Raw genomic sequence first — 25284 nt, forward strand, 5'->3', positions numbered from 1 at the left:
GAGTAGAAGGAATGACAGTGATCAAGGAGCATTATACATGTAAATGAATATGTTAATTGAAATTCCTTTGTACAGCTATTTGGAGATAATTTTTTAAGCAGAGACAACAAAAAAGGATAACAATAAAGGAAGATGTTATCCTACCCTGTTTTTGTTGTTGTTTAACAAATATATCTGGTTTAATTCATTGAACTAACAGATAAAATTGCCTAAAAGATAACAAGAGTGTCAGCAGGTTTAGATAAATCTCCCTTGACAAGGGTAATGTTTAGAGGGCTGGATATTATGATGCACATACCTGTAACCTCAACTGTGGGAGGATTTCAGTCTTAACTCCAGTAAAAGTGAGACCCTGTGTGAAAAATCCCTGAAGGCAAAAAGGACTGTATGCCTCATGTAAGAGAGCACCTGCTGAGCGAGTGCAAGACCCAGTGCTCCCCCAAAATAAAAGAAATATCTTTAGGGGGCTGGGGATATGGCCTAGTGGCAAGAGCGCTTGCCTCGTATACATGAAGCCCTCGGTTCGATTCCCCAGCACCACATATACGGAAAATGGCCAGAAGTGGTGCTGCGGCTCAAGTGGCAGAGTGCTAGCCTTGAGCAAAAAGAAGCCAGGGACAGGGCTCAGGCCCTGAGTCCAAGGCCCAGGACTGGCAAAAAAAAAAAATCTTTAAATAGTCATCCCCCCACCAGCTTACATCCATTTAAGTCATTTCTACAAAAAAATAAAGCGAAGATTTCAACTTACTGTTGAAAAGTATTCCATTCTTTATAAATGAGAACATCATTACACCCTCAGAAAGTAAAATTAAGCCATACATCACTAATTTCTTCAGAAAATCCCTGACTTTTGGGGAGATTTTATTTATTCTTTGGATTAGTAGGCTTCTTCCATAGGCATACTAAGATTAGCAGTCAAAACTACAAATAACACAATAATAGTAACTTTAAGTCTTTTATAGACTAGGATAAGTTAATATTTAGTGCTTTATCTCTTAATAATTAATCACCTATTCTGTTTTAGAATTGCTTTTTATTGCTGTTTGATAATAGACATTAGTAGATTTTACAAGTATTTTTCAGAGTATAAATCTGCAATATGTAAGAACTATAGTTACTTTTTTTTACTGTATTTTTTTTTTTTTTGGTCTTTTCTTTTTTGGTACTCGGTATCAAACCCATGACATTGCACTTGCTAAGCAAGCACTTTGCCACTGAGCTACATCCCAGCCCTCTTTTTTTTTTTTTTTTTTTTTTTTGGCCAGTCCTGGGGCTTGGACTCAGGGCCTTAGCACTGTCCCTGGCTTCTTTTTGCTCAAGGCTAGCACTCTGCCACTTGAGTCACAGCGCCACTTCTGGCCATTTTCTATATATGTCGTGCTGGGGAATTGAACCCAGGGCCTCATGTATACGGGGCAAGCACTCTTGCCACTAGGCCATATCCCCAGCCCCCCCCCCCCCCCAGCCCTCTTTTATATTTCAGTAAACTTAAAAATATTAGTTATGGGGGCTGGGAATATGGCCTAGTGGTAGAGTGTTTGCCTCGCATACATGAAGCCCTGGGGTTGATTTCTCAGCACCACATATATATGTAGAAAAAGCCAGAAGTGGTACATGGCTCAAGTGATAGAGTGCTAGCCTTGAGCAAAAAGAAGCCAAGAACAGTGCTCAGGCTGAGTTCAAGCCCCAGGACTGGCCAAAAAAAAAAAACTTAAGACTTAAAATATTAAATCTATTACATGGCCCCACAACTGGATTAATTATTTATCTTTCTGATTTTAGGGCAGAGCTCTTCTCCATTGGGCATGTGATCGAGGACATAAGGAACTAGTCACAGTCTTGCTACAGTATAAAGCTGACATTAATTGTCAGGTAAGTGATAAAGAGGTAGCTGATTTTTATAGGTTTTGGTTTGTTTGTTTGTTTTTAAGTAAAACTCATGCAGGAAAATTCAGTTAACCTGGAGGACGAAATCAGAGGGATCATGGTTCTAGGCCAGCCTTGGAAAAAAGAGCTCATGAGACTCTACCTCAGCAGAAAAAGCTGGACATGGTGACAAGATTGTCATTCTAGCTACAGTAAGAAGCATAAAATAGGAGGATTGCAGTCCAGGCTGGACTAATCAAAACATGAGCTCCTATTTGAAAAATAACAAAAACACAGAAGGCCAAAGGTGTGGCTCAAGCGGTAGATCATCTACCTCACAAGGGCAGAGCCCTGGGGAAAAAAAGTATGTAAGGAAAAGGAAAAACTCAAAAAGTACAAAAGGCTGGCTCAAAAAATGCTCTTATACCTGTGTTTCTTAATGTATTAGTTCCTGTTATTAGATCTATATGTATCTTTATAGAATTTGTTGATGTCTTAATATATACAAGAAACAATGGTTTGTTTGCTCTATTTCAGTTTATCATGGAAGGTGTTATGTAATAGTACATATGTTGTTACCTATTCTTTTAAATCACCTCATTTTCCTTTATAGAAATATGTCCTAATTTAATTAGCTGGTACTATTTTAACTTTTACCAACAATGTATGTAAGCATTCTTATTCTCCACTCTTACTAAAATAGGTTGTCACAATCCTTTTTATGATACAACATCTTTTGTATTGTTTGTTTGCTAAGAGATACTGAGCATCTTTTTGAATAGTTAAAAACCATTAATATTTCTTTTTAGTAAATTTGTTATGTCTGTTGCCAATATTAATACTGGATTGATGAGGTTTTAACTAATTTATAAAAATATTTTGTATATTAAGAAAATATTGCACATTATATATTAAAACTTTTCTCCATGCTTCTAATACATTTATGCATGGATTTTTTTCCAGTGATTTCATGATTTCTTTGATTTATTTAGAATTATTTTGGGTATGTATGTTAATAGCAGTATGATTTTTATTTAGATGATGCCATCATTTTGGCCAGACTTCCCAGTTGTCCAATAACATTGAGTGAATAATGGGTATTTTCTCTTTTTTTTTTTTTCAGATGGCAAATGGGTATCATGTTTATTTTGTATTTTCATGCTAAGCCCTTCGGTACAATATGTATTCTACTCACCAAGGTGGTTTTAGGAAAAGCATAATGTGCTTGTTTATAAAGGTGCTTCAGCAATTTCTGAAAATGTGTAGTCAAAAATCCTTAAAATCAGATATAAGTAAAAATATGCTAGTTGCCTTATTTGCTAGTATTATAGTCAATACAAACACACACACAAAATATCTGGAACAATCATACTAGTAGCAACAAACATAGTACATTATTATAGTCTTGATGTAAATACTTCTAGTGTTTACAAAATTGTGCTTCTTGAATATATAACCATTTCTAACTTTGAAGCAGCAAATATACAAGGTGAACTTAGAACTTGTACCAGAAAGTTAAGGGAATTATGAAAGATTCTTAGGGTCAGTTCAAAAGAACTCAAGAGCAAACTTGAAGAAATTCTTGCTAGCAAAGCAAGCACCACAAGGACTGCATGATCTTACTGGACTGAGTTATGAAACCACTGTGATTGAACCTTTTACTGTGACAGTGCCTGTCTTATGAACTTGGCACTGTTCACATGTTGCTAAGCAGAGACCTTTGATGTGAAGTATGTAATGCCTTAAGTCATGATAACTACCTATGATTATGAGCTCTGAAGACAGATACTATTAATTCAACTACCATATTCCAGGCATAATGAAACAGGCCCAGAAAGATGATAGATCTTCAGAACAAAAGGGGTATTTTCTCTTGCAACTTGAAATATCTTCCTTCTCAAGTCTTCCTTGTATTCCAGTCTATACCTGGGCTTATTCTTCTATTCTATTACTATTTTTCTGTTTATGTCCTTGTGCCATGTTCTTTTAAGCTTCAAAATCTCTTAATTTCTACTGAGCAGATTACTACTCCTTCAGAGTCTTTACTACTCATTTAGAATTGTCTTCTTTTTCCTTCTTTCTCCTCCTCCTCCTCTTTTTTCTTCTCCTCCTTTTTATAAACTTCTGAAGTCATCTTTTCCACAGATGCTTTCCTGAACTACTATCTCCAGTAAGTTAAACAAAAACAATAAAAAATGCCATTGGCACCTTCACAGCTTTTTAAAAAATTAAGTTATTCAGGGTTATTTTGATGAAAATGTTCCCAAGTTCGTTGTTGTTTGAGATTTTTTGAGCAGTTTTTTGTATTCTATTTATTTGACTAGCATAAAGCAAACAATCCAAATAATTGTCTATGTGGCTTTTAGAATACTCTTTCCTAAACACTAGCTTTAATACAAAGAGTCCATCAGTTAGAATAATATTACCTGGCACAATGTTCCCTGTCCGTTTACATGACCATTTTATGTTGCTGTAGCCTTATTCTCAATTGTACTAACATTCATATTCTTATCTACATTAACTTGATAGCAAGACTTTTGACTTTGTTAGTTTGAGTTGATAACATACTTCCAAGTCTCTTGTAATTTCTTCTTTGGCTTTGTTATTGAAAAATCCTTTTCAAATATAGACAATACAAACGTAATAAATGGAAGGGGAGGTTTACTTCCCTCATGACTCAATCTTTCTTAAACAACATTATTATTGACTGGCCTATTGGTTGCCAAAAAGGAAAATCAATTATATTAGAACTATTTGCTTGGCCATGGATCTTGGTACTAACCCAGCACAGGCAGGCTGATCTTATCAGCTATCTGAAGAATAATTTTTACCATTAGTCTGAAATGAAGTCGTAATTAGAGATATTTCAAAGTCTGCTCTGTGTGTTCCTGTCATTTTTATCCTTCACTATATCTCATTCTTTTATTGTACTGCAAGTTTCTGCAGTCTGTGACTCTGATGTAATTGGACTTACAATCTTATCCCTTTCTAAAAAATCTTTATAGATTTAATCCAGGTGCTGGTGGCTCATATTAGTAATCTTGGCTACTCAGGAGGCTGAGATCTGAAGATTGTACAAAGCTTCAAGTCCAGCCCAGAAAAGAAAGTCCATGAGATTTCTCTCTACAGTTAACCACCAAAAAGCCAGAAATGGAGCTGTGGCTCAAGTGTTAGAGCACTAGTCTTGAGCAAAAAGAGCTCAGAGACAGTGCCCAGGACCTGAGTTCAAGCCCCAGGACTGGCACCAAAAAAGAAAAAGAAAGAAAGAAGGGAGGGGGCTGGGAATATGGCCTAGTGGCAAGAGTGCTTGCCTCGTATACGTGATGCCCTGGGTTCAATTCCTCAGCACCACATATATAGAAAAGACCAGAAATGGCGCTGTGGCTAGCCTTAGTGGCAGAGTGCTAGCCTTGAGCAAAAAAGAAGCCAAGGACAGTGGTCAGGCTCTGAGTTCAAGCCACAGGATTTTCAAAAAGAAAAAGAAAGGAGGGAGGGAGAGAGGGAAATGTTTTAGATTTAATTTGTTTCCTGGTAATAGGGCACATTTTGGTCTTTCATTCAATTCTAGAAGTTAAGGTTTTACAACATGTGAGATTAAGACATCTTATAAACCCATGTACCCCACCCACTCACCCAAACTCCTTTCTGACTACCTGAGTAAATTTGATGTGTATGATTCCTAGCTACTCAGGAGGCTGAAATCTGAGGATTGTGGTTCAAAGCCGGCCCAGGCAGGAAAGTCCACAAGATTCTTACCTCCAATTAACCACCAGAAAATTGGAAGTAGAGCTATGGTTCAAAGTGATAGAGTGCTATCATTGAGCAAATGAGCTCAAGGACAGAGCCTAGGCCTTGAGTTCAAGCCCCATGACCAACAAAAGAAAAAAGAAAATGTATGTGGATGCTGAAGCCTTATTGGTAGGTCTTCTCTGATTTGTTGTAAAGTAATATTAAGGCATAAATGAGGTGAGAAGCAGGAGAAACTGAGAATCTCTATGGTATGGATAAACTAGATTACTATAATCTTAGCTACTCAGGAAGCTGAGATCTAAGGATTGTAGTTCGAAGCCAGCCAAAGCAGAAAAGTCCCCATGAGACTCCAATTAACCACTCAAAAATCAGTAGTGGAGCTATGGCTCGAAATGATAAAGTGTTGGCCTTGAGCATAAAGAGCTAAGGGACAGCGCCACACCATGAGTTCAAGCCCCATGACCAATAACAGCAACAATAAAAAGTTTACTTGTAGTGGAGTGGAAATGTTTAAGGACTTTATAATTTATCAATTATATAAGCTATGGCTACCAAAACTGCATAGAGCAAAATGTTCTCTTAGTGTTCTCTGTAATAGAAAAGATTTCAAAACATGAGGAAAGTATAGTGTAGTAAGTAAACCCACCTGTAATCCCACTATATGATGTGTATTACAGGAGAAAGAGAACATTAACAGTTTTTCTGTACTTACTATATGTCATGCATTTTATTTGCATTGTCACTTTTAATTATCACACCTGTCTCATAACATACATGTATTACTGTATGTAACTCAGCTGTGAATTAAAGGAATTTAGAGAAGTCATAGAGACAGTAAGTGAAAAGTTCTAGATTTATCCATACTATTCTGAATCCAAAGCCCAAGCTTTTAACAATAGCCAGTCTTGCTGTGAGCAGTCTTGATTGACTATCCTGAGATCAGTGCTGTTCTCTTTTTCTCAATATCCTCTTTTTTCTAACTTTTGCCAAGTGTTGGGGAGACTCAACATCCACAGTGTTAATAACATTCTTATGTAATTTCTTTACATTTTCAAATAAGTTTTGTATCTAGGTATTGAGTTGTAATGTTGAAATAGTACAATATTTTTAGCAAATCTTTTTTTTTTTTTGCTAGTCCTGGGCCTTGGACTCCGGGCCTGAGTACTGTCCCTGGCTTCTTTTTGCTCAAGGCTAGCACTCTGCCATTTGAGCCGCAGCGCCACCTCTGGCCATTTTCTGTATATGTGGTGCTGGGGAATTGAATCCCCAACCTTAATGTATACGAGGCAAGCATTCTTGCCACTAGGCCATATCCCCAGCCCAGCAAATCTTAACTTACTGATTATTGTTGATAGCAATGTGATTTAGAATTTCCATTGCCCAATATGTCAGCTGTCTTAGTGGATTATGAGTTTAAATGTTTGCACATGTTTATTCTTATAAGGTTGGGTGTTTATTGCCTTTTTAGTTATATTCTATTTATTGGCTTTTTTTATCTTAACCAGTTGTATAAGAAAAGTACTTCAGTGAATGGCTGGTGTTCTTTTCCCTAGATGATGGGATTTTTTTTCTTGATGCTTTTAGATTGTTAAACGTTTTAGGTTACATTTTTTTTTTGTAAACAGTTTCCTTGGTTAAGTTATACAACAAAGTACTAAAATGGCAAATACTTTTATTTCACTATGCAAATAATGTGTTTCAAAAGCTGAAATAAAAGAAAAATTTCCTGTGAGTGAAAAATAAGTAAGTGAGGTAATCAGAATCAGAGAAATTGATATTGGCAGGTTCTGAATGATGATGTTCCTAGATAAGTAGTCTTTCAAAATACTTCTTGTACATTGCTATTCCTTTATTTATTATTAAAATAACATGATCCATGAAGAGCTTAGGGTGACTCTCAGCCTAGCTAATTCTAATTAATCCAGTCAGAAAGAGCAGTAGGGTAAGTGGAACAGTCTATCGGATTGAAATTCATAACTTAATTGAGGTCAGAGTCCCGGTCTAGGAGAACAAAAGTCTTTTGCTAGGACCAGGCAGATCAATAGCAATAAATATCTGGCTTGGATACAAGTAGCTTATAGTGACAGATTATTTGACACTGGCCACAGGTCTTGGTCCCGTTAAGGGCAAAGTCTTGAGCATGCCATGGTTCTTGCTGATGTTCATTTCATACCATGACACTTGGAAAGAAGTTTGTAATACTCTGAAGAACCCTAAGAAGCCGTATGGAAGCACAGTGTATAGAATTCGAAATGACTGTTGTCACTGTTGAATAAATTAATTTATTGCTAATAGATTAATTAAATTCTCTAATGATATATTTCTTTAAGGGGTGGAAACTTTTATCATCTTACTAATAAGATTCAGAGGATTTGCAAAGTTGATTAATCTTTAGAGCTGACTTTCCCACTAACAGTGTGTAGAAAGAACATTAAAAGGCAACGTTGTCTTGTTCTATATAACTGTAAAAGTGAAGAGAACATGTTACAAGGAGTTGGTGTTAACTCTTTGATGTAATAATTGCATTGTGTTTATATGAGAATATGTTCTTTGAGAAAATACTGGTATATTTAGGGACAAGAGTTCATGATGTATGTTATTTCTTTAATCTACTAAAACATATAAATATTGTAAATTGTTAAATCTGAATAGTGAACCTTTTTTCAGTATATAAAATAATTTCATAACAACAACACTAACAAGAGGGTTTTATGTACAACAAAATCATTAGGCTAGTATGCTACAAGGAAAGGGTTCCCTTTGTCCCATCCTGTTGATAATTCAGTTGCCAACTTACCAAAAGTTAGCTGTTGCATTTTATTATGTTTATCTTCATCATTATCACTTCATATTATCATTATAATTCTCTACTATAATTCCTGAATTAATACAACACTTTGACATCCCAGCTCTCATTTAATACTATTGCCACTGACTGAACCACTATATGACTATGAAAAAGGGGAACTCTTGAGATCTGCAGCTCCATACCCCTTATTTCACTCCTATTGCTATTTCTCTGCTCCAAACTATTACTTCTTCATGTGTGTATTATGGCAAATTCTTAGTTTTGATCCTACATTATTGTAACAAAGTTAGTCTTTCTTAATCTTTATTATCTAAATATACTTCAGTATATAAATGATTCTGTAATCCAAAACCTCTAGTGATTTTACTTATGGTTGAATCATTCTCAACCTAGATGATTGACTTTCAAATCTCTGCCTCCAGTAAACAAATATTTTTATCCAGTGTTCCTTACTTTAATGAAATTTGTAAGTGTTCTTTGTGCATATCAGCAGTTCTCAAATCTGGATAGCCAGAAGCAACTATATATCTTCTAAAACTAGGCCCCAGGTTTGAGAAAGAAGATTTTTGGAAGATGAGTCTCAAAATTATATTACATATATATGCAATTTTACATGTAATTGTCAGGTTTGTAATTCTAAACCCTGAATCATTGTTGGCGGGAATGCAAACTTGTTCAATCCCTCTGGAAAGCAGTGTGGAGGTTACTAAGAAGGCTAAACATAGAGCTCCCCTACAAACCAGCAGCCCTACTTTTGGGCATCTACCCAAAAGACTATAAGCAAGACCACACTAAAGCCACCAGCACAATTATGTTCATCGCAGCACAACACGTCATTGCTAAAACATGGAACCAACCAAGATGCCCCTCACTAGACGAGTAGATCAGGAAAATGTGGTACATATGCACAATGGAATTCTATGCCTCCATCAGAAGGAACGACACTGACCTACTCGTAAGGAAATGGAAGGACTTGGAAAAAATCATACTGAGTGAAGTCACCCAGACCCAAAGAAACCCTCTGGTGTCCCTCATAGGGAATAGCTAGTACATGATTAGGCTAATCATGGTAAAAGATCAAAATACCCCAATAGCTACAATCATGTGATCACATAAGATGATGCCAAGTGAAATGAACTCCAAGTTATGGAAATGAGTTATACCACAGTTGTAATTACTTTCAACATGCCATGTGAGCTCTTACTTTTCTTTTCTTTTTTTTTTTCCTTGTCTCTTTGATTGATTTGTTTAGTTTTGTTTCTCTTGTATTCCCTTCCTGCGATTGTACCCCTACTACCACTGTATCTCATCTGAGTACCCTGGATACTGTTTATACAGGTATTAGAAATGGGGAAGGGAGAGGGAATACCAAAATCGAGAGACAAAGAACAAAAAGACAAACCATTCAAAAAGCAACACTTACAAAACCATTTGGTGTAAACCAACTGCACACCTCTTGCGGAGAAGAGGGGGGAGAAATGAGGGAGGAGGTAACAAGTAGAACAAGAAATGTACTCACTGCCTTTCATATGAATCTGTAACCCCTCTGTACCACACTTTGACACTAAAGAAAAAAAATCTAACAGTTATTTTGAATTTTCATGTATAACTGCACATTTTTATACTGCTAATGTTTTTAATTCAGTGACTCATTGATTAAGCAGGTACTCTCCCACTTGAACCACCCCACCAATCCCTTTTTGAATTTTTTATTTTCAAGATAAAGTCTTGTTTTATGCCAAGGTCAGCCTGAATTGAGCTCCTCTTCTCTTCATGCTTCTCTTTGTTGGTGGGATAACAGGCATGTACAATAGCTAGTCTTTGAATGAGATCAAGGCTTGAGAACTTTTATGACTGAGCTGGTCTCAAACCATGATTCATTAGGCCTCATCTCCCGAATAGCTCATTAGGATTCGGCCACCATGACTAGTTTATAGTTGCTGTGTATGCGTATGTGCATGTGTGTGTGTGTTGGTCCTGGGGATTGAACTCAGGGCCTAGCCTATGTGCTGTCCTTGAGCTATTTTTGCTTAAGCCCAGTGCTCTATCACTTGAGCCACTTCTGGCTCTTTGGTGGTTAATTGGAAATAAGAGTCTCTAGGACTTTCCTGCCTGGGCAGGCTTCAAACCATGATCCTCAGATCTCAGCTTCCTAAGTAGCTAGGATAACAAATAAGCAGAAGCCACCAGCACCCAGTTTACAATTGCATTTTTAAGGAGTGTTGCAAAGATAGTCATAATCATATTGGTTGAGCACTTGTTTTCATTTTCTGTTTGTTTTGTTGTTGCTGTTTGGTGCCGGTCCTGGGGCTTGAACTCAGGTTTGGGGTACTGTCCCTGAGCTTTTTTGCTCAAGATTAGCACTTGAGCCACAGCTCCACTTCTGGCTTTTTGGTAATTAGTTAGAGATAAGAGCCTGTCTTCAAACCATAATCCTCAGATCTCAGCCTCTTGAGTAGTTAGCATTACAGGTACAAGCCACTCATGCCTGGCAACACTTGGTATTTTATTACTCAAGATGTTTTTTTCTTCATAATAATTTTGTGAAATGTGTTTTTTTTCCTATAATACTGCAAAGTCACAGAGCTACTGCAAAATCAAGATTCAAATTTGCGTTTCTAGTATCAGATATCTCTAGAAATTTCTAGTTCATGAAAATAAAATGAAAAAACTTTTTAGAGAAGGTTTTTTATGGAGATTTTTGTTTTGTTTTGTTAGTCATGGGGCTTAAAGTCAGGGCCTGAGAGCTGTCCCTGAGCTTTTTCACTCAAGGGTAGTGCTCTATCACTTTGAGCCACAGTACCACTTCCAATTTTCTGATGATTAATTGGAGATGAGATTCTCAGAGACTTTTCTGCCTGGGCTGGCTTTGAACTGCGATCCTCAGGTCTCAGCCTCCAGAGTAGCTAAGATTGCACATGTAAGTCACCAGTGCCCAGCTTAGAGAAAGGTATTTTTAAATATAACTATTAACTAGATAGTCCAGCATCAAGTCATTTTTCCAGGCCATTTATTCAGGTTGCTGCATAGTTTTTATAAGTTCACATACATGCCAAAATGGTAATAAAACAAAAATTCTTTTATAGCAAATTGGAGAAACAAAAGTAGAGTGTTAAAATACATAATTTAAGGGCCAAATCCAGGAGACTCTATCAACCCTGAGTTTGAGAAATGTGATAGAAACATTGTTAACCAAGTAAGTTTAAAAAAAAAAGGAACCTCAGCACTCAGAAAACCTTATAGGTACATCACAGAATTGTATAAAATAGAAGTTTGGAGAAATATGTTTGTAATTTATACACGGCAGTACTATATAGCACTGTTAGACTTCCTCTTTGCTATTCCTACAAAATCTCCTGTGTTGGGATTTATCATTCTTCACAGTAATTATCTTGGTCGAATATTAAATTGAGAATGAGAACTTTGCTGTGTTTCCTAACTTCTAACATTTTACTGTTACATGTTGGTATTAGCTAAGAATAAAGATCTAGAGTAGAAATAATGTATCAAGGAAATTATGCTTTGTATAAATTTATGAAAAGGAAAAAAGTTATTTGAATAATTAACAACTTTCTTGACACATAATACGCTTATTGTTTTATAGAGATTTCTTTGAGTGGTAGGCCTAAACAATTATATTGTCAGGCATTGTTGAGCAGTGGATGCTAAAGATTTTGTTCTAAAGATAATGTAAGTTTTTAATGAAGGTTATACAATGTTAAACCACAGTGCCCATGTTGAAATGACATTTCATGCAGCTGTTCCTTGCTTTTTTCCAAAAAATTCTCTTAAGTTTTAGAAACACAAATTCTTACCTCAATATTTTTAACCCTAAAATACAGGGAATCTTTAAGCTGTGGTAGACAATATTAAATCATGACTAGAATAGAAAGAAGAAAAAGCTGGATGGATAATGGATCATCCCCTTTTTCATTCCTCCTTTCCCAAAATGTAATATTGTTATTTTTTTCTTAATTATTTTTGCCAGTCCTGGGACTTGAACTCAGGGCCTGAGCACTGTCCCTGGCTTCTTTTTTGCTCAAGGACAGCACTCTACCACTTGAGCCACAGCACTTCTGTGTTGTTGTTTTTCTATAAATGTGGTGCTGAGGAATCAAACCCAGGGCTTTATGTATACAAGGCAAGCACTCTACCACTAGGCCATATCCCCAGACCCTATTATGTGATTTTTAAATACCTAAACAGAAATAGAGACCAACTCAAAATGGACAGCTTACCTCCAGAATCCATCAAGGGAAGCTCTCACTGTTTTCATATGTCCTTATGTGCTCAAAAGTTGGCCAAGGGACAAATGAATAAAAATTGTAGAAATGTTTTGAGTTTGGAGACATGAGTCAAAAATACACTCCACTGACTTACATGAAGGCCTTTTATGGTTGGAATGGAGCCAGGAGTACCCTCCTCGATTTGTACCCAGGTCTACACAGATATGAGATGTGTCAGTATCTCTTCTTTTTTACCAGTCCTGGGGCTTGAACTCAGGGCTTGAGCACTCTCCCTGGCTTTCTTTTGCTGAAGCCTAGCACTCTACCACTTGAGCTACAATGTCACTTCCGGCTTTTTCTATTTATGTGTGCTGAGGAATTGAATCCAGGGCTTCATGCATGCTATGCCAACACTCTACCAAAGCCACATTCCCAGCCCCTGTGTCAGTATCTTTACAGAGGTACCTAAAAGTTTCCTTCTCTTTTTCAACTTTTTCTTATTGATATTTGGAACTCTATAATGGATTATGAACTCTTTAGAGCTTGAGGTTATGAAGAAAGAAACCCTATGGTCTAGTCCTCATTGTGTCCAAGGTTTAGTAGTAGTAAGTCCCAGAGCTTTGGTGGCATTTTATAAATACTAACAAGATTAACTGAAAGTTTATTCATTTTATTATTTTTATATCTACCTTTGCAAAAGCATAAGCTGAATTTTCTTGCTTAACAAATATCAATGTCAGAGAAGTTTGAAAATTGTAGAGATGATTAAGCCAGTATTTAAAGACTGTACAGTTTTTCATTTTTCTATTCTACAAAATGCACATATATATATGTTTTGAGTATAGATTCCATACTTTTCTCCCTGCATAATGTTGTCATAATACTCTGTCATACTGTTTAGAATTAAGTCATAGTGTTTGTTATGAGCATATAGTACTAGCATATTTTGTGTCCTTTATATTTTCTCATTTATGTCAGTCTTGAGATAAGTATTCATTGGGGTGGGTTCCTCCTTAATAAGTTGTTGTTTTTTCTGTTATTTTTGTATTGAGTAGTCAATAACTTCTTTTGCTAAGTTTGTAAGTTGAAAATGAAGAACTGGCTCACAGCACACAGTGTGAATCAAATTCAAATTACTTTGAGTTCAGAGAACACCCAATGTCATGTTATTTTTACATCTAACTGAATTATAGGACACTGTCAAAGTGTTATGACCTGGTATAGTAAATTGCTCCTTCTTAATGGTCCCCTGGCTACATTCTCTCTTGCTAGTGCTATAAACCAGAAATTGTTGACACCTTACACATTGTAAGCTTGAAAACAAAAGAATTGGTTTTTATTTCCAAGTAGTAAGGTTTCTGAATATCTTAGCTACCTAGAGATGAATCGTAATATTTTGTAGCATTTAAAGTTAATTGTACCCTCAGAATTGTATTAATTGTCATTTCTGTGACTTTTTAAAAACTCAACTCTTCCTTGCTGAGCACAGAATGGACTCAATTTTTTGCCTTAAAAGAATTAATTTGTTTGAATGTTGCCATGATGGCTCATTGATGATTTCTTAGGTTCATTGTGTAAATGCATTTATATTTTCAAGTACATTTAGGTATGCTTATCGCTGCTGAGTTTAAAATGCCCTTCTAAATGTCGCATTATGAAAAAGAATTAAAGCTAAAAGAATTATATAAAGTTACCAAGAGCTCCCAAATAAACCTAAGCATTTGCTTAGTCGCTGTCCAGAATACATTCTAGAAATCACAAAATGGGCTTTCTTTTTTAGTGATCATTTTGATATACTTAGTAGAATAGTTAATAATGATTAAAAGATGAGAATAAAATACGTAAGGAAAATATTACTTTAAATAAAAGGTAACGAATGGGCTGGGATATAGCTCGGTGGCAAAGCTCTTGCCTAGCAAGTGCGATATCCTGGATTCAATCCCCAGTAACAAAGACAAAAATAAATAAGTAAAAGGTAATTGCCCATAAAATAAGTGCTATAGAATATTTGTGGACCATATTCAAATACTTATGTGCCATATTCATGTATACTTACATAGATATTGGTTATTCAAAGAGTTATCAGTAGAAAGTTTTATGATTTTTGTGGATAGAAATTGATTCTGCAATATAGTGTCAATCTTACGTAAAAAAACTTAATAACTGTTATTAATAGAAATATAATTTGTAAATGCCACAATAAGGTACTATTATATGCTTAGCACTTGAAGATAATAAATTAATTATAAAGCTTATGTTGATTTTTTCCTATTTCGATAAATATGAAAAATTGATAAATTTGGAGAATCTTCAGAAGGGTTTTTTTGTTTTTGTTTTTGGCCAGTCCTGGGCCTTGGACTCAGGGCCTGAGCACTGTCCCTGGCTTCTTTTTGCTCAAGGCTAGCACTCTGAGCCACAGCACCACGTTTTCTGTATATGTTGTGCTGGGGAATTGAACCCAGGGCTGCTTGTATAAGAGATAAGCACTCTTGCCACTAGGCCATATGCCTTGAGAAAGATTTTTTTTTTTCTCAAATTTTTATTTTCAAACTGACGTACAGAGAGGTTACAGTATCATACGTTGGGTTTGGATACATTTCTTGTACTGTTTGTTGCCTTGTCCCTCATGCCCCCCTCCCTCCCCCCCTTTCCCTCCCCCCCCCGCCCAGTTGTTCAGTTCACTTACACCAAACAGTTTTGCAAGTATTGCTTTTGTAGTTATTTCTCTTTTTTTACCCTGTGTCTCTCGAATTTGGTATTCCCTTTGAATTTCCTACTTCCAATACCAGTAAACACGGTTTCCGATATACTCAGATAAGATTACAGAGATAGTGTAGGTACAAACATAGGAAGGTGATACAAAACATCATCAATAATAGAAACTACACATACACATAGGACGTTGAAAGTAGTTATAACTGTGATATATCACTTGTTTCCATATCATGGAGTTCATTTCACTTAGCATCATCTTATGTGTTCCTAAGGGTATAGCTATTGGGCCTTGTGATGCTCTGCTATGGCTTGCCTAAACCTGTACTAATTATTCCCAATAAGGGAGGCCATAGAGTCCATGTTTCTTTGGGTCTGGCTCACTTCACTTAGTATAACTTTTTCCAAGTCCTTCCATTTCCTTACAAATGGAACAATGTCATTCTTTCTGATAGAGGCATAAAATTCCATTGTGTAAATGTACCACATTTTCCTGATCCATTCATCTATGGAGGGGCATCTGGGTTGGTTCCAGCTTCTCGCTATGACAAATTGTGCTGCGATGAACATTGTTGTGCTGGTGGCATTACTGTGATTTTGTTTGTGGTCTTTTGGATAGATACCCAACAATGGGGCTGCTGGGTCATAGGGGAGTTCTATATTGAGCCTTCTGAGGAATCTCCATACTGCTTGCCAGAGTGGCTGAACCAGTTTACATTCCCACCAACAATGAAGTAGGGTTCCCTTTTGGCCACATCCCCTCCAACAATTGTTATTATTAGTTTTCTTGATATATGACATTCTTGCTGGGGTGAGATGGAATCTCAATGTTGTTTTGATTTGCATTTCCTTTATGGCCAGTGATGTAGAGCATTTTTTCATATGTCTATTGGCCATTCTCATTTCCTCATCAGAGAAGTTTCTTTGTAAGTCTTTAGCCCACTTGATGAGGGGGCTGTTGGTTCTTTGCAGTTTTGTTTTGGAAGAAGGCAATTTTTTTAGTTCTGCATATATTTTAGAGATGAGGCCTTTGTCTGTTGAATGTCCGGTAAAGATTTTCTCCCAGTCTGTGGGCTTTCTGTTTATCTTGAGAGCTATGTCCTTTGCCGTGCAGAAGCTCTGGAGTTTGATGCAATCCCATTTGTCCAACCTTTCTTTGATTTGTAGCCTTTCAGGGTCTTTGTTAAGGAAGTTCTGTCCTGTGCCAAGGAGCCCAAGTGTTTCTCCTACTCCTTCCTTTAGTGTCTTCAGGGTGCCTGTTTTGATTTCAAGGTCTTTAATCCATTTGGAATTGATTTTGGTGCAGGGTGATATATAAGGATCTAGTTTTAGTTTGTTGCATGTGTTGAGCCAGTTTTGCCAGCACCACTTGTTAAAGAGGCTATCTTTCTTCCATACTATTGTTTTAGCTCCTTTATCAAAGATTAAGTAGGCATAGTTCTGTGGGTTTAATTCTGGGTCTTCAATTCTGTTCCATTGGTCTTCAGGCCTGTTCCGGTGCCAATACCAAGCTGTTTTCTTGAGAAAGATTTTTGAAAATAGTTTTGATAAGATATTTTTGAAGAAAAGTCTTACAGCTACACACTGTACACTGGCATGAGTCATGTGCAACCCAGAGATTTCTTTTTGTCTGACACACCTATGTTGTTGGCCCATAGTTCATTTAATGAACAGGCAATTCAACTACAGACATGAATATAGGATTTGATTATCTTTTTTCTGAATAATTATTTATTGTCAAAGTGATGTACAGAGGGGTTAGTTTCATACGTAGGGCAGTAAAAAATCTGAAAATATGGCAGACTCCTTCATGGCATCAGTCAGCTAGGGCTGAATAACTACTGCCCTCTTGTTGACTGGCTTTTAATTCTCCCAGTTCCCCATAACCCCACAGTTGCTTCCCAGACCCTGTTGACTACACTTTGGTATTTACTGCTTGAAGACATTTAATACGATTTGCTGTTGTTTCCTGAATTTCAGTTTCTGTTCTGGCACTCTGTTAGCTTGAATAAATCATAACAGTAAATCTTAAAAGTGGAAAATTTTTAAAATCATCTGATTCAAATCTGTCCACCTGGTGCAAGCACTCTCTCTGCTAAATTCCCCAAACAAATGGTTAATTCATAGAGCCTCTGCTTGAGCATTTCTTTTTTCTTTACAAAGTAGCCTGTTCCATTTTTAAAGCTCTAATTATTAAAAATTTCTCTTATATATGTAGTCCAAACCTGCCTATATATAATTCTTTGATTTTAATTCTTACTGTTAAAATTATTAAAAGAAGTCAGTTCTCACTTCTATATGATAACCATCCTGCTATTTGAATACAATAGCTATTTTCTTCCTTAGTCTCCTCAGGAGCCTCACCCTCATAGTTACACACTGAAACAAATGTCCCTTTTTAAATGTGTAATACTAAAATTGTTTAAGGTGTTTTATGAGTACAGAACAGACCAGAACTGTGATAACAGATGTTACATCAAAAGTTACAAAGATTTGCTCTTTTTAAAAGTGTAGTGAAGAGCACTAGGCCATCTTGGTGAATGGTTTTATAGCAAAGCATTTTACAGATGTAGCCATTATAATATTAGTCTGGTTTTAGTCAAACAAGTTATTTTAGAATTTCATTGAAGACTCTATACCCAGTTTTTATTGAGCCATTGTTTTTCTTTAATTTTTAAATTTTTATTGTAAAGATGATGTATAGAGGGTTGTAGTTACATAAGTCAGGTACTGAGCACATTTCCTTTACAACAGTGTCACCACCCCCCCCCCTTCATTCCCCTAGTTTTCTCCCTCCAACTCCCTTCCCCCTCAGGTTGTATAGTTCATTTCCAACATAATGTCTAGTGAATATCACTGGTGAATTGAGTTTAACCTTTGTCTGAAGCATTGTTTTTAATACCACCTTTTTTAAAAGAAAAGAAAGAAAAAAATAAATGGTTAAGAAATACATAAAAGAAAATATTTGAACACCTTATATTCTTGTCGGTATAATGGTATTTGTCAGTGTGCTCATACTTTTTAATTTTCTGGTACTTGCAGACTTAATCCCATGAGCTCACTTCTAGTATCAGCAAAGTGTATGAGCGGTCTATGTGGTTCAAGATGCCACTTGAGGGTTTCTTTTTTCGGTGGGGCATTCTAATGAAAGTCAAGGTTCTTTCTAAGGGTGAGCATTACAGAGTATTCCCAGGCTGCAGTGGGAGGAGGATGTGCACCATAGGTTCAAGGACACATGGAATTTAATGTGCACGAGCATGCTCCTGCTCCCACTCCTGTGCTGCTTGCTCTGATTGGCAAGGTTAACTCTGAGAGGCTGTAGCTTTTTAAAATGATTTGATTAGACCTACTACTTTATTCCTTTCACTTTTTTCTCTCCCATCCCCATCTTCAAGCACCAAACCACCACCCCCTTTGTCTTTGCAGTTTTGCTGTGCCAGTTATTTTCTCTCTTTTTTTCCTGTTCTTGTGTCAGCTCTTCAAATTGTGTGAAAGTCAGAAATTTAAAAATGAAATATACTTGCTTTATTGAAGTTTGACATAACCTTCATTTTTACTTATGACATAAGAAACACAGCATCATCACATACACTAGCAATTCCCTTAGATTCACAGGTGTCATCCACATATGTGGTTTGTGTATAACAAATTCCCTTCACAAAAAAATTTTTAAATACTTTTTAATTACAAAAGTATCAACAATGGCAAAAGAGACATTTATTATACAGGGGCTTTCATATATTTATCCAGTTTCAGCAGTTACCAACTTGTGACCAACCTTGTCTAACCTTCACTGTTCTCTCTCAACTGTAGTCTAACTCTTTTAGGAAAAGAAAAGCTGTGAACATTAAAGGGCAAAGGCATGAATGCAGAATTTTTGCAGTTTCAGTAAGTTTACATATTGTTTAAGCCCTTCCATGATAGCTAGGAATCTAATAAGAGTTTAGAGTAAGAATTCCTGCTTTCTAGCAAAGCATACAATTTTCATTTTTCTGTTCATCTAAATATCAGAATTTGAAGGTCCTTCATAGAAACCATGCTAAAATTAACCCAATGGCAGGTAATCTTTTTTTGTCTTAACACACTCCCTTCTGTGTTCAACTTACATTCTTCTTAGTGGCTAATTACTCCCTTTTTAATTTTCTCATGCATTTTTATTGCTGTTATAAAGCTGATGTACAGAGGGGTTACAATTATGTAAGTCGGATAAAGAGTACATCTCTTTTTGAACAGTGTCAACCCTTCCCTTGTTCTCTTTTATCAGTGTTGACAGATTGAAAGACTTTGAATATCTCAATGTTAAAGGCCTAACAATTTCAGATTTCAGTTAGTTTCTGACTTGTTATTGCTAATAGCTCAGAAAGAAAATCTACTTACATACATAAAGAATAGAATGGTTAATATGAGAAATATGTCAAGAATGTAAATAGTAGAACTGGAGTTTCACAAAAAAGATACTAATGTTTAAATTCTAATTCTTATTAAAGCATACTTACTGAAAGTATGAGGAAAGCTGATTTTACATTACAACAGGGTAATCTTACTTCTTCCCAGCCTACTTCATCTCCTTTGTCAGCCTCTGGAACAGCTGTTGTCATAGGGTAGCTTAAAAACACAATCCATAAAGCTAGGCATGATGGTGCATGCCTATAATTATACTCAGAAGGCTTTGTCATGAGGTTTGCAAGTTCCAAGCCTGTCTGAGCTACATAGTGAGACCCTGTCTCAAAACAACAATAACAACAAAGAAAAAAAAAAAGTAAAAAGCAGTGGTGCTAGCAACCTGAGGGATTCTTCTATAGAATTATTTCCTTGTTGAATGTCATTCCATCTGGACTGGATAGAAGCCAAAATTGTTTTTAAATGGATAATGAAAAAATAGTTGATACATTTTAATTATTTCATAATACTAGATATATTGTCTTTTGTCTTTGTCATGGTTTCCTTTCTCTTCCCCATCACCAGGTGGAAATCTAGGGAATCAATGTCTTTCGTGTGAGTCTGGTTAAAAATATTTCTGTTCAATGTAATAGCCCTATTTCTATAACAAAGTAGAATGATATTTTTTCTCAGTCCTCCATGTGGTAGTTCCCCTATAACATTTTGTCTTAGACAGACTTAATATTTTATGGAAGAGAAAGGAAATTAAAAACAAAAATCTCAATATTTAATGTCTTTATTCTGTGAATACATCAAAATAGATAATAGAAAATACATACAGACCACCTCATTATTATATTTCTAAAGATAAATGTATTCCCTGTAACATATAAACCAACCTGGTTTAATGTACCCACAGTATTTTTTTTTTAAGAAAGGTTTAGTTTTATCCCACTGTAGATGTCACTCATTTCCTGCATGGATTGTGAATACAGAATGTCTGTTTTTGTTTTGTAGTATCTCTTTCCATTGGAAAACTATTAAACACTTAACTTCAGTGTTCTTCTGTGGGATTGACTTTTGTTCAAGACCAAATTCCCTAAGTAATTGCTCAAGAAGCTAAACACAGAAGCATCACTAGAGAAACAATAATCATCACTCTCAAACACTTAAAAACATTTCCCTTTTAAAACTGTTCATAAAATTTGTTTCCAATATTTTAAAGATTCCTTTATGAGTCATATATTTGTTGTTTGCACTGAAAATGAGTTCTCTGCTATTTGAGAGTGTACTGACCTCTCAATATAAAGAAGCCTAAGCCTGTTTAAGCACCTGTTTGGGAGGAGGGGTAAAAAGTTGCTTCTAATGAAAACTATCCCCACCTACAATTTATTAAACCTTGACATACTGCATTACTTAAGAGTTCTCAGAGAAAATTAAAACCCTTTTGACTGGGTTTTGCAATGCAGGGAAATTTTTAGTGACATTTAAAAGGGTTCTCTTGTGTTCCTCTAATGGGATAAATAAAAAAGGCTTGTTTTAGCCCAGCAAATGGGGGAACAATCCAATTTCCTTGATTCCATCAAGACACTCTTAAAGCATTAGCTGTGCAGTAAAAAAAAAAAAAAAAAATCCAACTGACCCCCTTTGCCTGATGGCTTTGAAAATGTCCTGATGTGTATAGGTATTTGCCCAACACAGCATACTTGGTTATTGCTTTCTCAACACATCCGTTGATAGAAAAGTCTTATGTGAAGCTCCAATAAATGTCAGTTTATGTTATAGAACTATAAAAACATTGCACCAGACTATAATGGTCTCTCTTAAGGGCAGCCTTTCACTTAAAAAAATTAAACAAAATCCTGTCACATATTCATAAATTTGAAAATTAAGGAATAAGATAAATTGTTCAAAATAATGTTTTAAGAAAGTTTCTGTCAACTTTAGTTTAGTGGACTTGAGATTTACTTCTATGTACCCAAAAGATGGTGTTCATTTACAGAGAATATACTAGCATATGAAATTGGTTGCGAGATGCTTACTTAGAACTAACTAGAGTTTCTTACAACAATCTGGCCATACCCTGAGTTTTTGAGTGAGTAGGCCTGGAGTAGGACCCAAGAGCACCATTTAGGTCTCTAGTGAAGCTGGTAGTGCTGGTCTGGGGCTCACACATACAGAGAATCATTGACTTCAAAGATGTGTGAAAAGAGATATCCCATCTAGGTTGGTAGTCAAAATTTAAATCAAATAGTTAGAAATCATGATTCTTGTTTACCTGAGAGTTACTAAGATATGAACATAGGGCCATGCTCCAGTGGCTTATTCCTGTAACCCTAGCTACTCAGGAAGTTGAAATCTCAGGAACACAGTTCAAAGCCAGGCTGGGAAGGAAAGTCCGTGAGACACTTATCTCCAGTTGACAAGCAGAAAGCTGGAACTAGAGTTGTTGCTGAAGTGGTAGAGCACAAGAAGCCCAGATACAGTGCCTAGGACCGACAACAACATAAGATAAGAACATACTTTAATGTGTATGGAAAAATGTTTTAAGTGAATATCAGTACAATCTTGCATGGATAGACATATATGAGAAAGTACAAAACAGAATAAATGAGCCTCTTGTTTTATTTTTAAAAGAATAGAAACAGGCTAGGAATGTGGCTTAGTGGCAGAGTGCTTGCCTACATGCCTGAGACCCTGAGTTCAATTCCTCTGTACCACATAAAGTTTTTTTTAAAAAAGGATAGAAACTGAAATTGTTTTCTACTACAATTGCATTCTAGTAGAATGAAGCTGTTTTTAATGATATCCTGGTATCAAGGAACTTCTTGTTAAGAGTATATACCGTTAACCATACACAAACCCAAAGGCATTCAGTAATTACATTATTTAAGAAATCACATTCTCTAGCTATATCACCCATATATAGGTATTTGAAATACCTAAAATTGATCTAATGGTTTACTTTTACTCTATAATTTATGAAATTAGACACATTTATCATTAAAATGCAATTGTGAAATAGTAAAAATGAAAAAAATCATTATTGTTTGACAGGGATCATGGCAGAGATATTTGCTGACTTATCCAAAAGTCACAAAATAATAATGAAAGAAGCTTAAGAACTTTGAAAAGACTCTGCTAAAAGAAGTCTATTTGTTTTTTTTAATGAGGGACACATAGTATAATGAGTATATCTGTTGCTACACCTAAATGCTTGTAGAGATTCACAGTGTTCTTTTGTTTCACATTTCTGTTTTCTTCTGTCATCCAAGTAAATCCCATCCTAACAAATCTTTTTCATAAATGATATCAATATGTGTGCTTATATGCATATTTTCATCCCACTTTGTAATTGCATATACATGTATGTATATATGTTAAAGAATTATCCTGTTTGCTACCTTTGGGAGTTAGTATACTATCTGCATTGCTTGTAACTCAGTTTGAAAATGATTAAAGGTGACTTTGAGATTGCCATGGGTTAAATAAATGGAGTCAGGTAATCAGCACTTTTCTTGAGCCCTTTTGCATTTCCCTGGAGTCCTCTGAGCCCTATACTTTGTCATTTCCTTACAGCAACAACTTTATTATTTGTTTCTTTTTTCCTCATTTAAGGATAAAGTAAATCAAGTGAAATGGTCTTCCATATTGTACCAGGTATTTTTAAGGTACACTTTCCTTATGGTGCAGTGAGTGCTGAATGAGTCCGGAGAAGACTTCATAGACGAGGTCAGTGCAGAGTGGTAGCAGTTAATCTCTCTGCTGCTCTGATATCCGACAGCTGGTCTGACATGGGCCGGGTGCCAGCAGTGTCTTTACAGGCTTTGTAGCAGAGATTATTTAAAGGAGATTAATCTCTCTAAACCCCTTATATTTTAATTATTTCTGTATGTATTTATAAAACCTGCAGTCTGCTAGTTTCAAGACACAACTGCCTAAACCCTCATCTCTAACCTGGTTTCCACAATCAAACAAGTATGTTACCACTGAAGATACCCTGTTGATTTGATTTTCCTTATTATTAGTTGTTTTTATTTGGGAGTTGGTTTGTTTTGTTTCGTTGCAGTGCTAGAATCAAACCTATGCAATTGTTCATTGAGCTGCTCCCCAGCCATATTTGGAGTTTTTTGTTGGTTCAGATTATTTGAGTGACTGCTACCATTTCTGGTTTTGGGTATTTTTTTTCCTTTTTTTAAGATAACCAGTTATTGAGGCTTACTTTAGAATATATACTAAACTATTTTGTATTGCATGGTGGGAATTGTAAGTTATAGACATGCAGAATGTGAAAGCCTTTGGATATTATTTAAAAAACAACAGCAGTAGACCTTGCAAGATATTATGTGAAGACAGATTAGTAGCTATCCTTAGTGTGCTCTGTTATCCAGCATTCCAGGTAATTTTATGCATCCAGGTAATGTTCTACATCCAGGGCATGCAGAACAAAGATTTTAACATGTCCCATTTGTTACTAACATGAGGAGACACAGATTGAAAGAACAAAGAATTATAAAGAACTTAAAAAACACCCTCTACTGGCATTACAGCATTGGTATCTAGGTACCATGGAAATACTATCAAGTCTTTGTGTAGAGAAACAGTTTGCATCATCATACACTCTTTCCTTTTAATTGCGATACTGAGAAAAGACTTTTTGAGTATCTTCCCAAAGGTCTACAGCTTCTGGGGCACCCCTACTAGTACCTGTCTTGGTTACACTGTGGTTATGACATATTTGTATCTCCCAATACTTGTTTTATATCATATTGTTCTAACATGATTCTACCTTTTTTAGTTAAAAGACTACTTTCAGTCTTAATTGTTAACTGAGTGAACATATGTCACATATTTGAAGAACAGGTATGGGAAGGAATCTTAATTTTTTCTTGTGCTCTATAAGCAGAAATGGACATTAATATCTTAAAACTTGTCATTTCTTATTCCACTTGCACAGACAACGTAAATTTAAACTCCAGTTAAAATTTAAATTAGTAGTTTAGCTTACTATATTATTTTGAATAAGTTACTTAACACTGCTAGACTTGAGTTTTCTTATACGTAAAGTGAAGCTATGAATACCTACCCTAACTACTCTAGGGTATTAATATCACATAAATTGGCATATCTGAAAGTTTTCTGAAAAATATACAAGTGTAATTTGGGGGGGGGTGGTTGGTCAGTCCTGGAGCTTGGACTCAGGTCCTGAGCACTGTCCCCGGCTTCTTTTTGCTCAAGGCTAGCACTCTGCCACTTGAGCCATAGTGGCACTTTTGGCCGTTTTCTATATATGTGGTTCTGGGGAATCGAATCCAGGGCTTCATGTATACGAGGCAAGCACTCTTGCCACTAGGCCATATTCCCAGCCCAAGTGTAAATTTTTATTTTCTCAAAAGTACATTATATCAGAAAAAAGTTAGTACAGTGAAAAGTGTTTTATGCCATTTATATTGTGTGATTTTTCTTAAAATTACTGTTAGAGTTTTTATAAACTGCTTTATAATTGCTCATTTTTTAAAAATATCTTTCAACATAATGTCT

General features: G+C 35.8%; 1 protein-coding gene and 1 long non-coding RNA gene across 2 annotated transcripts in view; both read left to right on the plus strand.

Annotated features, from left to right (window-relative positions):
- Acbd6 (acyl-CoA binding domain containing 6) overlaps positions 1 to 25284 on the plus strand; it is a 155969-nt gene that overhangs the window by 100094 nt on the left and 30591 nt on the right. Inside the window, exon 6 of the mRNA XM_048356489.1 lies at positions 1783 to 1872. Coding sequence (XP_048212446.1) covers positions 1783 to 1872 — 90 coding nt within the window. The remainder of the gene's footprint in view (positions 1 to 1782; positions 1873 to 25284) is intronic.
- Positions 14829 to 17078, plus strand: LOC125359036. Its single transcript, XR_007212476.1, has 2 exons — positions 14829 to 14969; positions 16892 to 17078. It is a non-coding gene; the product is annotated as an uncharacterized LOC125359036 (long non-coding RNA).

The sequence above is a fragment of the Perognathus longimembris genome, chromosome 11 (assembly GCF_023159225.1).
Source record: "Perognathus longimembris pacificus isolate PPM17 chromosome 11, ASM2315922v1, whole genome shotgun sequence".
Taxonomy (NCBI): Eukaryota; Metazoa; Chordata; class Mammalia; order Rodentia; family Heteromyidae; genus Perognathus; species Perognathus longimembris.